This window comes from Physeter macrocephalus, chromosome 5 (assembly GCF_002837175.3).
Source record: "Physeter macrocephalus isolate SW-GA chromosome 5, ASM283717v5, whole genome shotgun sequence".
In the NCBI taxonomy this organism is placed as follows: domain Eukaryota; kingdom Metazoa; phylum Chordata; class Mammalia; order Artiodactyla; family Physeteridae; genus Physeter; species Physeter macrocephalus.
In genome coordinates, this window is record NC_041218.1 from 88,676,725 (window position 1) to 88,691,802 (window position 15,078).

Consider the following 15,078-nt stretch of genomic DNA (forward strand, 5'->3'; position numbering starts at 1 on the left):
CGCAGGCTCAGCGGCCATGGCTCACGGGCCCAGCCGCTCCGCGGCATGTGGGATCCTCCCAGACCGGGGCGCGAACCCGGTTCCCCTGCATCGGCAGGCGGACGCGCAACCGCTGCGCCACCAGGGAAGCCCCAAGAACAGGCTTTTAAAAGACATACATGCAGCATGAAATTATTCAACTGGCATGGAATTAGTTTACTATTTTCATTTTTCCATAAAAAGTTAATTGTTAAAGATGCATACTGTTTTTATGAATGAACTGAAACAAATTCCTGAGCTACATTTTATTATTCAGTTTAAATTTATGTAATTATATAACATATATATTGCATATTATATAAAATTATATAATATATAATAGATATATGTAATGTTATATATTCTATAAGTTCATATTTATATATTATTTTTAAATGCCAAGTAAAGGCAAACAAAGCAAATAACACCCTAAGGAATGCAAGTGATAAAACAGATAAAACCAAATTAACACTTAGAATGAATATATAGACATTTCTAAGAATTTAAAGCCTTGGATTTTGTAACAGTATACAGTCAATCCTCATTATTCATGTATTGCATATTTGCAAATTCACTTACTTATTAGAATTTATTTATAACTCCAGGATAATACTTGTGGGCTTTGGGGACCATTTGTAGACATGGCCAGTGTGGTGAAAAGTTCGAGTTGCCCAACACATGCATTCCCAGCTGAGCACAGAGATCAACACCCTGTTGTCTTATTTCAGCTCTCATACTGTAACCAAGTGCTCTTTTTGTGGTCTAAGTGCCATGTTTTTCCACATTTTTGTGTTTTTTGCTGATGTTTTCACTGTTTAAAATGGCCCCTGAGCATAGTTCTGAGGTGCTATCTAGTGTTCCTCAGTGCAAGAAGGCTGTGATGTACCTTAAGGAGGAAATACATGTGTTAGATAAGCTTCCTTCAGGCATGATTATAGTTCTCTTGGTCATGTAGTCTCTGTTAATGAATCAACAATATATACTAAATAAGATGTCTTTAAACAGAAACACATTGAAAACAAGGTTATATATTGATCAGTTGACAAAAATATTAGGACCAGAGGCTCGTAGAAGCCTAACCCTGTATTTCCCCTAGGAGCAATGGTTTGGTATTTGCTAATTCAGTGTTTGTAGTGACATTATAGAAAACATAACTACCATAAATTATGAGAAACAAAGGGAAGACAGGAAAAGCCACAATTTCATTTTTATGATTTCTTTATTATGATTTTATTTTTTGTTTTGTTTGAGGAATATAAAAGGAAATTCAAGATCAATCTCCAATACAAGAACTAAAAATAAACATATTTTATTTCCTCAACATTGGTTATATGAAGTTTATTGAGTCTCTGGAAATTTAGAGAGATGACAGGAAAATTAGATGCCATGCCCCATGGATCTCTTAGCTCCTCCATGATCCCTGGCTTGGTGTGGGATACACAATAAAAGATTTTGTTGATAAGATATTGACATTGATAAGATGGACATTCAAAGACTCCCATGAAATATTCCAGTTTCAAAAAATTCTAACCTGAGAAGCCCTAGATATCTCACTGAAGACCTAGGCCGTTAGTTCATCAGATGACTGCATGTTTTATAGTCTTATTAAGAGTGGACCTTTGGACATTTCTGCCCTATATTTCTCTTGACCCAGACCCTTAAGGATTCACATAGTGGATCTTTCATGGTAGGTCCATGCTGGAGGGTTTCCTAGTCTGGATCTCTTTATCTGTGCTAGAGATGTACTTGCAAGACATAACAAAGAACCTACCAACTATTATTCTAGCTTTAACCCAAATCAGGCAATTCTCTATGGGTTGCTGAAATCAGGCTTTTGTTTAAAGTTCTTTCCATGAAATTTATAATGAACAAGGACTAAGACCTCTAAGGAATATTAAGATAAACATTATTTACTGTTGACATTTCAAACCAAGTAGATTAAAAAGTGAATGTTTTAATTTTTTATCCCAAAACATGTACTCCCTAAAGAACCATCAAATTTAGTAAGTTAGAAACTACGAATATGTTAAATTAACAAGCATAATATCAAGAAAAGGATCTCAGTACTATAAATAATAATTGTTATTAAATTTACTTACTTCCTTTGGTACAAATAGAAACATAAAGGGTTTCTTTATTTTAAGAAAACTGTATTAAGGGAAATGAAAATTTGCTTTTGGAATCTGATCCAGATACAGTAAATGCAGATCCTCTCTTCAATATACTTTGCGTAAGAAAAAAAAAGAAGTTTGAATATATTGTGAATATAGACTGATGAAAGTAATTTTCATATGGGGCTCCTAAAAATATATCTTGCTACTTTAAAATCCCAACATGTATTGGTGTTAAATAATTTGTTTAGATCTGAAAAACAAGTCTGTAAGTGGGCATAATGCATCAGTTCCAGGTTGAGAGCAGATATGGCATAGAAGTTTCCGGCACTGCCATGAGGAATCAGTAGACGATTTTAGGAGTCAGGGCAGGCTGGGCATGAGAAAATCCCGAAAGGTTTCCCAGCAAGAAGGAGAAGGCAGAGAGTCAAGGTCGGAGGGTGGGAATTCTGTAGGAGTTGAGGACCAGAACTCAGCTCTCCAAGTTTTTGATTATCTGATGGCTGCCTCTTTGAAACCCTCTCTCCTGGTCTTTGTGACACAGCACTCTTCTGGTTCTCATATTTTACCATCCTTTTGGTTCCTGTGGCTTCAAATTGACATCCATATCCATTCTGTGCTGTTTGTAATACTTAGATGTTCAACTGTATGTATGTTAGATATTTCTACTTGGTGGCTTGTCACTCTATTCAGAACAGAAATACTACTACTACACTCTCCCCAACTCACGGCTCCCTCTCTACTCTCATTGCCATGACATTACTTAACTTCAGTTGGAGTCATATTTCATGGTGCTCTCTCAACTCTCCCCTCTCCTTCCATTTTTCATCCCTTATCATATTCTATAGATTCTATTACTCTTTGACAAAAATAGTTGCTACCCCTTCACCACCCCTCCTGCTACCACACTAGTTCACCTTTTACCTAGTTCCCGCCACTACACTAGCACCTCTCACCTAGCACAGCGTTTCCTACTGGTTTCTAGCAGAAGATTCATTCCTAAAAATGGTGCTAGAAAAAAAAAAGATTCCCATTATCAACCAAAATTTGAAAAATGCAGCATATGTTATTTTCTTCTTGGCCAGCCATAATGCACATTAGCAAATTACTGATAATTTTCAGAGCCACCTGTCCTGGAACTCTGTTGTCACATAACGTTTATCAACATCTAGGTACTCACGTTCTAGAAAACACACTTCGGGAAGCAATGACTTGGACTATTTAAATGGCCTCTAAACTGCTCTCTTTGCCTAATCTTTCCCTTTCCAGTGCACCTACAATTTCAATGATAGATTAATTTCTCTCAAATGCTTAACTGATTATATTATTCCTTTGCTCAAAACCTTCAGTGGCTCCCCACTGATCTAATCAGTGATTTAAGCACCAGGCTCTCCACAATATGGTACCAATATTCCTTTCCAGTATTATCTCCCTGCCCGCCACATGGCAGGGTGGCACAGGAAAAGACGTGAACTTTGGAGTCAGACCCAGGTTCAAATTCCAACTGTCCTTTAAAAAGTGCGAAACCATAGGCAAGTGATTCATTGCTTTGAACCCTTTCTTTGCTTATCTGCATATGCAGGAAGTAATTGTGTAGATGGGAGGATGTAGTGAGATAGTATTTGTGAAAGCTTCCTGCACAACTGTAGCACAACACTCTCTGCCCCCCGTGGGCTGTAAATTCATTAGGCAGGTTGAGCCGCTTTCATGTGGTGGTCACTTAGTGTCTGCCTCTGGCAAGTGATCAATAATCTTTTAAAATTAAGAACCCAGAATTCCCACTTACTAGTGTCGATAAAAACTGATTAATAAAGCGATTTGGGGCCTTTATTTGGGGTATTTTCTATGGTCCCGAAGGGACAGGAGCCAGTTCCCATAGCACATCCAAGCTTTTTAGATGGAACTATGCCACTGGCCCTTGGCTAAGTGGGGTGTGCAGGGCCCAAGAATCAACAGCAGTGCCTGGAAAGCAAATCCCTGATTCACAGAGATGAAACAAATGCCCATTGCAAGAGTCAGAAAGCTATACCTTTGTTAGATTTAGAAAAGCTTAAAAGTGCTTATGATTTCACTTGAAAGTCCAACATGAACAAAATACAAAGCCCTCAATACCCCTTCCTAAGAAGGAAAAGGGGATTTTTGTTTGCTGTGTTCACTAGTGTAGCCTAAGTGCCTGGAACAATGTCTTGCACGTAGGAGATGCTCAATTAATATATGATGGATGGATGGATATACATCTGCTATATGCTCTAGCATAGTGCTGAGTGTACAGATCTTTAATAATTTCTTGACTGGACTTGAAAGGCTAAATATGTGGATTTATAGCCTATCAAGTCAAAGGCATTTAATAATGTACCTTGAACTAAACATCGTTCCTATATATTTCTACTTTATAAGATATTTTAATCTATTATCTATATTATCATCATTCTCTTTCTTTTTAAAGTTACCTAATCATTCATTTATTTTCTCCCTTTACAGTAGGGGAGTGTCACAGTTTGAAAGTGGGTGAGGAGAGAGCAATGAAATTAGGAGATTAAATAGATATTTTTAGTCAAAAATTTAATATGCTAAAATTGGTTTGAATACATTAAATGGAATGAAGAGAAAAAGAAACTTAATTTTTTAAAAAGCTGGAAGAAGATGGAGGAAAATGAGACATAAGGTGTGTAGAACATGTGTGACAAATTAGTTTGGAAAGAATGTTTCATTTTATACACTGCATTTTTTTCCTTCAGCACTGCACCACTCAAAATTTTGTAACTATCATTCCTGTATGAGGGGAGAATAGCCAAATTTCTCCTTCACAGTTACAGGAACCAAGGCTCAGCAAAGTTAATAACCTATAGATCCAATAAGAAGTAGATGCAGGGGTGGAATCTAGGTCTCCTGAATATCCAGGAGTAAATAGAGTTTGGAAGTGTAAAGTGAGCCTGACCCATTTAGAGCATGAATAGTTAGGCTGAATAGGAGCGTTAGGCTGGAATGAAGGAGTATATAGAAAAATTATAGGAAATCAGGTTCAAGAAATAAATAAGAGATAGATTACAGAGCACTTTAAATAATACAATAAGAATTTAGACTTTTAGCCATAATTTTGAAATTATTTTAAAAACAACATAAAATCCTTTTTTAATAAGAAACCTTACGTGAGATGCCAATATGTAAGAGAAATTAAAAGGAGGTGGTTCCTTCAATAGAAGCTGTTCCCCCTTCCTGCCCTCAGCCTCTCAGGAGAAGAGTTTGAACACCATGAAAAAAGGTTTGAACAGTGTGAAAAGTCATGAATGCAGACATGTTTGGGGCAAAGCAGTGACACAGCAAGTGGCACAGAGACCAGGTGGAGGGCCCACTGCTGAGGCAGAAACACAGAGAGGGGACTGCCAGGGCTGCCAGTGGGGAGGGAAGGCAAAGATGCCGGAGACAAAAGAAGAATCAGAACCGAGATGGCACAGACTAGTTCAGAGATTCATACTTGGCCGATGTGGAAGGACAGTACAGTCACAGAACTGGTGAAGAGCAAAGGAGAAGGCTGCTGGTTTTGATGAAAGGCAAGGATGTATTTTAATGGTGTTTTTGTCAGTTAGACATTCCTCCTGTGCTATGCAGTGGTCGGAGACATAGAAAGCAGCACTTTTTTTCTCTACCAGTTTTCTTCCCTTTTCAAACAGATGAAACAAAAGTCCACTGCAAGAACCAGAAAGCTGAACTTCATTATATTTAAAATTTTAAGTGCTTGAGATTTCACCTGAAAGCCCAACGTGAAGAAAATACAGAATTCTCAATGCCCCATTCCAAGAAGGAAAAGGAACCATTTCCATTTTTGTAACATTTCTGTCCTTCACATAATCTGGATAACTAGCACATTCAATTTTATCTTTAAAAACTGTTTACCCCACTGTGGAGTTAAGTATCATGAAATGATTTACTTCAAGTATAATTATTTTAAGATTCAAGATTTTTCTTGTGCTTTTTAAAAATAAAAGATGAAAGTGAAACTTGATGAGTATGTGCATCTGACCAACTGCAGAAGTTCCAAAGCGGATGGTTTTGATTGAGAACACATAACAGTTTTGGGCACACTGAGTTTGATGAGGACGATCTCCTCTTCCTCCGCGTTTCTGAGCCTGGTGATGCAACGTGCTCCCGCCCATTTCTGAGAACACGGAAAGCCTGACTCAGGAAGGCAGCTGCAGCTCTTAAAAAGAGCTCCAGCCCGGCCCCCTTCCCTGCTGGGGCGAGCGCCACCGCAAAGATGAAGCTGGCGGAGTGGTGCTGGCTGAGCTCGGCTGTCCTTGCTGCTTATGGTTTTTTGGTTGTGGCAAACAATGCAACAGAGGAAATTAAAGATGAAGCAGCCCAGGACGCCTGCCCGGTGAGACTAGAAAGCAGAGCGAAATGCGAGGAGGGAGGCGACTGTCCCTACCAGGTGAACCTGCCCCCGCTGACTATTCAGCTCCCCAAGCAGTTTGGCAGGATCGAGGAGGTGTTCAAAGAAGTCCAGAACCTCAAGGAAATTGTAAAGAGCCTGAAGAAGTCTTGCCAAGACTGCAAACTGCAGGCTGATGACAGCCGAGACCCGGGCAGAAATGGACTGCTGTTACCGGGCACAGGAGCTCCGGGAGAAGCTGGTGACAACAGAGTTAGAGAGTTAGAGAGCGAGGTTAACAAGCTGTCCTCTGACCTTAAGGATGCCAAGGAGGAGATCGACGTGCTTCAGGGTCGCCTGGAAAAGCTGAATCTTGTAAATATGAACAACATAGAACATTATGTTGATAGCAAAGTGGCAAACCTAACATTTGTTGTCAATAGTTTGGATGGCAAATGTTCATCTAAGTGTCCTACTCAAGAACAAATACAATCACGTCCAGGTATGTATAATAATGTTTTCTTATCGTTTGTTCATGAATGTTATATAGCTAGACAGTATCTATAAACATTAAGCTGGGCATATAAGTTAAATAAAGGATGAATTATATAAGTTAAGCCTTTTGTTCATCAAGGTAATACAGAAAAAACTATTATCTTTGCACATGTGCCCACAGAAAGGAATCGGACCTAATTACAAAAAATCATAATGAGTTCTGTATGCGTTAGAAAGCACTTTCAATTTGCTGACACCAGAGCTACACACAAACAGAAGTGGAGGGAGAGAATTTTTCTTTTCTCTTTTTTTTAAACATCTTTATTGGAGTATAATTGCTTTACAATGGTGTGTTAGTTTCTGCTGTATAACAAAGTGAATCAGCTATACATATACATCTATCCCCATATCTTCTCCCTCTTGCGTCTCCCTCCCACCCTCTCTATCCCACCCCTCTAGGTGGTCACAAAGCACGGAGCTGATCTCCCTGTTGCTATGCGGCTGCTTCCCACTAGCTATCTGTTTTACGTTTGGTAGTGTATATATGTCCATGCCACTCTCTCACTTACTCCCAGCTTCCCCTTCCCCTTCCCCGTGTCTGCAAATCCGTTCTCTACGTCTGTGTCTTTATTCCTGCCCTGCCCCTAGGTTCTACGGAACCATTTTTTTTCTTTTTTTTTAGATTCCATATATATGTGTTAGCATACGGTATTTGTCTTTCTGACTTAATTCAGTCTGTGTGACAGACTCTAGGTCCATCCACCTCACTACAAATAACTCAATTTCATTTCTTTTTATGACTGAGTAATATTCTAAGAGAATTTCTTAATGTTTCAGTGAGTTTAACTTATTTATCTCTTCACTGAAGTGTTTGAAAACAGTAGAGTTAAGGCAGTGTTTGTGGTTGTACTCTGTTCTTTGGAAATCGGTTTATTTGTGTGGTAGGTGACTGCTCCTTATATGGCAACAAGAGACCTCTGAAAGATTTTAGCAAGTAATCTGCAGGTCATAATCCCAAATGTCTAGTGGAAATGGGAGATTTTATAGATGGGATAAAAGCAGCTATATGGCTTCATAGGTGTGCAAAACTTTTTGCTTTGAGACCTAGTGGCCCAAAAACATTTTAAGGGGAGTTTTGGCATGCCACGAAGGGAAGGAATACATTCTTATTTCGTCCTCTCTTTCACTGGAATTCAAGCATGTAACAATAGAACCCATCTTCCCCATCCAGAGTATTTGCTGATAATCTGAATTAGCTTTAATAAATATATGTTAAAGGCCATAAACCTAACTGCCTGTTCTGCCCACGAACTGCTAGCTGTGGCACTGGTTCCCCCAAACCCTGGTTTTTCCACATGAGTTTCTGGGACCATTGCTGATGGTGGTCTTATCACACTTTGGAAAGCCATCTCTGCATGAGTGTGAGGTTGAAGGGATATGGTGCCTGAAGCAGAGATCATGGTCCTTTGAAACAAGCACCTCATGCATCTTCCCTAGGTAGATTCCCCAGGGAATCTACCCAGTGAAGGTATTTGGGAGATTCCAGGACCAGTGTTGCTAATACTCTCAGCAGCCTGTATCTAAATGTGCCCTGCACGTTGCAAGGCAGAGTTTCACATCTTAGGTGACATACCTGGGTGAACATTAGATGTGGCACTGCGTGGCAATTTGTAATGACAAGAACAAGATTCTACTGTCTTTTTTTCTACTAAGTTTTGGGGAACTATCTGAATATTCTGAGTTCTAAGTACACATGAATAGATTATTTGTGGCTCATAAGTGGCTTGTATTAAACTTGCCTGATCCAGTACCAATTTTTTTAAAAATTATTTTGGAGTAAATATCTGTATTGGTTCCTACAGAACCACATTAACTGTTTATTACACTAATCCTGAGCATAATCATCTGTGGTTTCCTTCTAGAAACCAGACATGTGAAACACTAGCTAAATATTTCCCTGGATAATAAATTCAGAGTAAGAATATTGGTATATTATTGAAGTTTTTAAAAACAACTTAAGCTTCTTTATCTAATTGTCAAGCAAGTAAAATAAATGGAAATGTTGATCCATGCTGCTGTATTTTAGAATTTTAATAAATCATTTGGAACAATCCTATAAAACTGCCTGAAAGTGGAGTCTATCAGCCTCTTTAGGTGAAAGGATATAGAAGCCTGTGCTTCCTCTGTATACATGGGATGCAGTTCTAGGAGAGCTGGAATCATCTGACTTTCAGGACCAAGGGATGCAGTGGTTACGAGGACAAGCTTTGCAGCCAGCCAGATCTGAGCTCTGTCCTGGCTCTGCCGTTTAAAGCTTCTGTGAAGTTGGGCAAAGCCACGGATCCTTTTTGAGCCTCATATTCTTTCTCACCAGCAGGTTGTTAATAATATCTACATCATAAAGTTCATGTGCAGATTAAGTGTGACAATGTCATCAAGTCTTTGGCAGGATCCCTAGAACACATGTGGAGCCCTCACTAAATATTACTAAGTACTAAAACTATCACTTTTATTTCTTCTTGTGGTTGTTTGTTGGTGGTGTTGTCAGTATTATTACCAACCAAGACTGTGTTGGGGAGCTTTGTCTGCTTTATGACACCAAGTTCTTGTTCTGAGGTGTTAACAAGCGTTTGCTAAACAGGTTCAAGTAGGTTTAGCTGAGCAAGGTTTCATTATCACCATTGATCAAGTTATAAAACTGCTTTCGTGCACATAAAGAATTCTTTAGATGCCTAGTTTTTATTAACAAAATCCAATGCCTTTCTTTTTTTACCCCTGCAGTTCAACATCTTATATATAAAGATTGCTCTGAATACTACACAATAGGCAAAAGAAGCAGTGAGCTCTACAGAGTTACACCGGATCCCAAAATTAGTAGCTTCGAAGTTTTCTGTGACATGGAGACCATGGGGGGAGGCTGGACAGTGCTGCAGGCACGTGTTGATGGAAGCACCAACTTCACCAGAACATGGCAAGACTACAAAGTAGGCTTTGGAAACCCCAGAAGAGAATTTTGGCTGGGGAACGATAAAATCCATCTTCTGACTAAGAGTAAGGACATGATTCTAAGAATAGATCTTGAAGACTTTAACGGTGTCAAACTCTATGCCTTGTATGATCACTTTTATGTGGCCAACGAGTTTCTCAAATACCGTTTACACATTGGTAACTATAATGGCACAGCTGGAGATGCCTTACGTTTCAGTAAACATTACAACCACGATCTGAAGTTTTTCACCACCCCAGATAGAGACAACGATCGATACCCCTCTGGGAACTGTGGGCTCTACTACAGTTCAGGCTGGTGGTTTGATGCATGTCTTTCTGCAAACTTAAATGGCAAATATTATCACCAGAAATACAGAGGTGTCCGAAATGGGATTTTCTGGGGGACCTGGCCTGGTATGAGTGAGGCACAACCTGGTGGCTACAAGTCCTCCTTCAAAGAAGTCAAAATGCTGATCAGACCCAAGCACTTTAAGCCATAAATCACTAATGCTCATTCTTTTGGGTATTCATTACCTAATAGGGCAATTAATTCCTTCAGCACTTTGGAATATGTTTCATACTCTTTTTCCATGGCTTAAAATTTCTCTCTGAGCAATGGGTTCTTATGCTATACAGCATTTGAAATAAAGCTGAAAAATATGCCATTTAAAGAAGTCCTTTGTTGCTGTTATGCTGTTATCCAAATAAACACTTGCAAGCAATTGGTAATATTGAGAATCACACATTAGATTTATAATTCTTTTAATGTCTCTTATTTGAAAAGTTTTTACTCATATTACTCTAATTAAAAAAATACTTGTTTATTCAGTAGGCTAGATTTTACACAAGTAACCTGTATTTTGACTTTGACTTAAACACATCTTTTCAAGCTATAAATAGTTGTTGGGTATTTATTTGTCTCTAAATACCCCGTTCCTCATTCTGAGATAAACTTACTCAATTTATGGCATTTACAGCATTTTAATTCCCAAGCAAAGGGAAACACGTAATTGAACCGGTTCCTGCACTATTCGTGAAAGGTAAAATTTTATCATTTAAAATATTTTAAAATGTGATAGCATAATGTCACCCCTAAAAGCATTCAGAAAATGAATTTAACCTTAAAGACCATGGTTTAAAGGTAATTCATTCATAGTTTATAACTCTTTATATGTTTGATGGTAAAAACTGCTTTAACATGAAAAATATCTTCCTTTGCTCCTATGCACAATTGTTTTTAATTTAAGACTGCTCACTACTGTGCGAGACTACTGGTAGACATTCTTTTGGAGAGGTAGGTGTGGGTGAGGAATGAAGCACTTATATATAGGCCAATTTTATATCCAAAGCGATAATATCATTAAGTGATTCACTTCATAGAAAGCTAAGTTTTATAGGACAAATAGATAAATTTATAAAAAAATATGAATTTTGAAATATATAGAACCGTAGTTCAAATATTCTATATTTCAACCCTAAATGGTATATTGCTTGTTTTGCTATCAGAAGATTCAAATACGGGTGTTTATTTTTTTTAACAAAACAAAAGTATCTGGAACTTTTATAATTCATTAATTCCAGAATGCAAAAATGATACTAAAAAGATTATAAAAATAGTTTGTTAAATTTCAGCATTGTAAAAAGGGACCATTTCAGAGAGAACAGCTGTATTTTATTGCATGTTTAAAAAAGTGCTCTAGGATAAAATTTGAAAAGGATACACCATACTGTATGTGAGTCATAGAAATACATTCAACCTTCAATTTCTGGTGTCTGTTTCTACTAAAGTAACCAAGTTTTCAAAAATAAATTCACAAAGATGCAGCTTTACCCATTATTTGAAAATGATTAAGGAGGATAGTAGCTTTAGCTAAGAAGTTAATTTTTCAACTAATGTCTTTTATAGAAAATTCTAATCAAAAAGAAGCAAGATATTCTTTTAAAAATATATAACATACAAAGTGTTAGGTAAACATGATGAAAACTATATTATTAATACTATTAAAATACTAAAGCAAGAGAAATGCAAACAGAATTAAGTGATGACAAAAATATAAAATATCGTTGTAGATTTCAAAGGCTTCATATCTACTCAATAATACATCAAATGTAAATGTTGTAACTAATTTATTCTTTATTTCTCTCTTCTGTTTTCTAAAAAAGACTGAAGATTTTGATATTATACAATGTATTAATTTCAGATAAGGGCATTTTCACTTACTATATATAACTATTAATATATGTATAAGTTTAGGTAAATTTCTGTGATAAAAATGGACTCCTTAAAAAAATACAGTTCTAAAGAAAAATAGCTCATATAGCAAGTGTCCACTGATTTAATAGGAACTAGGTATCATTTCAGGAGAGTTTGGCAAATAATTCATTAATCTACGTAAATACTTAAAAGCTTATCTTTCTATCTTTCCACCTTATATTAAATAACTAAAATTTTATTTCCCATTATACTTTTATGGCACCTTTCTAATAAACTCTGTAACATAGAAATTCCTTTTTGAAATCATTTCATGTCACTTATTATATTATAAAATATATTTTAGATTTTGATAATCTTTAACATATTGATGGAAATAGATTATATCTGAGTCTTTTGCCTTAACATAACTGTTCACTAATATATGCTAATGTTCATAAATGTGGATTGACTACTAACAAATACATTATTTGAGAGTCTTGTCTCGGTTTCATTTTACTGGCTAATATTTGTTATCTTAATTAACAAATTATTTCTGAGCTTTATCATACTTTGAAAATATTGACTAAAATTCGGCCTTTAGAAATTCCAAACGGAACTGGCTCACATATCACAGAAAAAAAATCAGATTTTCTGATAAGTAGTAATGCTCTAAATGAAATGATGACACATTCATCCAATAAATAAAGAGCTTAAATATACGACGATAAAAGATATCCAAATAACAAAATTCGCTGGTCCTTATTTCTGAACGGCTACCCAAGGAAAGGGTAGAAGGTTTAAAGGTAAAGAATGATGGGTAATGTCGTCATGATAAGCTCTTGCTTAGAATTCTTATTTTCCTTTATGTATAAATAGGTTTATGTTTTGTGTCTTTTAAAAACCTTGTGAAATAAAAGATTTAATCTTCTCATCTATTTATTTCTTCAATTGCAGAAACATTAAGTATTACTTGTAAAATAATTTTTATATATTTACTCTTGGCTGAAAACTTGCATAATGTCTACCTAACTAGACAATATCTTTGACTCTGTGAAGACTTTAATGAGTACTATTTCATTAACAGGAAGACAGAGACAAACACAGGAACACCATTATCTTATTTCCCTCTAGAATACTGTTGACACATTTGAAATACAGAAGTTTCAGTTTCATTTTGCAGCATTCAACTCCATCTCCCCTTTTTTCCATCATTCTTGTTGCTGTTCTGGTTTAGCCCTCATCATCCTCTCAGGATAGTGCAAGCCTTCCTAACAGTGACCTGTGCCCCAAGTTTGAATCTATTCCAATCCATCCTCCATATCACTGCCAGAGGGATTATTCAGAAATACAATTCTGATCATGTTATTTTCCTGCTTAAAACCTGTCAACAGCTCCTCATTTTGTATATGATAAAATCCAGCAAATAAGCCCCTTCATGAACCGATTTCTGCCACTACTCACACTCCTATCAAACTGAATGCCTTGTTGTTCTAGTACAAACCATATTCTCTCATATTTTCATTACTTTGTGTTACTGTTCCCTTGGTCTAGAGAGAATGCCATCCTTGACCCCCACTGAGTTTTGTCTTATTATCCATAATTAAGAGCAGGGACTCAGCAGCCAGACTAACTAGGTTTGAATTTCAGCTCCATTATTTGCAAGCTGTGTGAAAACAGGCAAAATCACTTAATCTCATTGTTCTTTGGTTCCTTCAATTATAAAACTGGGATAACAGTAGAATAGAGTTATTGAGACGATTAAATGAGATAGCATATGCAAAGCACCCAGAACATACATATATATTATCATCATCATCCTCCTGCTAAATAATTATCTTTCCTGGGCAGTCTTCCCTGATGACATCAGGAGGGGTTTGGTGCCTTGTCTCTTTGGTCCTATACCATCCTATATATTCCTTATTATACATTACATTATTCCATAATCGTCTAGGTTCTACCCTAAAATCAATCTGTTAGGCTAGGATGTAAAGGAAATTTGAGACAAAAGTGTTATTACTCAAAGTGGTTCATGAATATGTTACCATAGATGAAGAGCTGTAGTCTAAAGAAGCCAGAGTTACAACTGGGGAAGGAGTAGGTACCATCAAATCTGAAGATACGGGAGATTGTGAATGCGGTGTAGAAGTGATTGACTTCAGCGTAGGATGTGGCAAGACAGGATCACATATACTATAGCACTGCATACATAAGAAAGACAAACTTTTAGAAGGGGTTCTAGGAACATGCCTCTGGGTATATATCATGCAGAGGAGTATGGTTGTACTAGGCCAGACAGTGATTGTTCTACCTGGCTGAGTTCCTAAAGAAAAAAGTAGTTTTTCATACTTATACCATATTGCGAATTTGAAATTAATTTTAATCATACCAAATGCATAAATGCTTTAATTTTTTAAAAAAATAGACTAAAGACCCCTTTGCAAACCACCTTCAATTCCAATGTCCTCCCTCTCCCCAGAGGTAACAAGCAGAGTTGGCTGAATCCAAACTCGAATTTCATTCTGTGCATTGGCAATTTGCAATGTTTACTGAATCATAGCTCTGCCAGTTTTCTTTTGTTTATTGATTGGGAAGAGTTGGAAGTGAGAACAGAAGTGAGGGAAACTGGGGGTACTTGGAGAACTCGGAGTCCCCTGAATTCCCAAATGTGACTGAGCCTCCGTGACTCCTTGAAGTGGCCCCTCCCCCACATTAGATAGAGGTCTTCTTGCTGAAGGCACTGTTGTCTTCCTTCCTGAGGGAGTAATCTTTCAAAAAAATTTTTTTTAATTAATTTATTTATTTTATATTTATTTTTGGCTGTGTTGGGTCTTCATTTCTGTGCAAGGGCTTTCTCCAGTTGCGGCGAGTGGGGGCCACTCTTCATCGCGGTGTGCGGGCCCCTC

At 37.2% G+C, this 15,078-nt stretch overlaps 2 protein-coding genes across 2 annotated transcripts in view; one reads left to right on the forward strand and one right to left on the reverse strand.

The window, feature by feature from the left end:
* The window catches only part of CCDC146 (coiled-coil domain containing 146), a 144,605-nt gene that overhangs the window by 77,079 nt on the left and 52,448 nt on the right, over positions 1-15,078 (reverse strand). The gene's annotated exons all lie outside the window — the stretch shown is intronic.
* Positions 6,307-10,652, forward strand: FGL2 (fibrinogen like 2). Its single transcript, XM_007117297.2, has 2 exons — positions 6,307-7,000; positions 9,775-10,652. Exons 1-2 carry the CDS (start codon positions 6,385-6,387, stop codon positions 10,479-10,481), a joined length of 1,323 nt encoding a protein of 440 aa, XP_007117359.1. The 5' UTR covers positions 6,307-6,384; the 3' UTR covers positions 10,482-10,652.

What these genes read in the sequence shown, in the direction of transcription:
- FGL2 (XM_007117297.2), top strand. Translation starts at nt 6,385, where the DNA reads ATGAAGCTGGCGGAGTGGTGCTGGCTGAGCTCGGCTGTCCTTGCTGCT. An exon ending in ACAAATACAATCACGTCCAG is followed by an intron (nt 7,001 to 9,774) that starts GTATGTATAATA and finishes TTACCCCTGCAG; the next exon opens with TTCAACATCTTATATATAAA.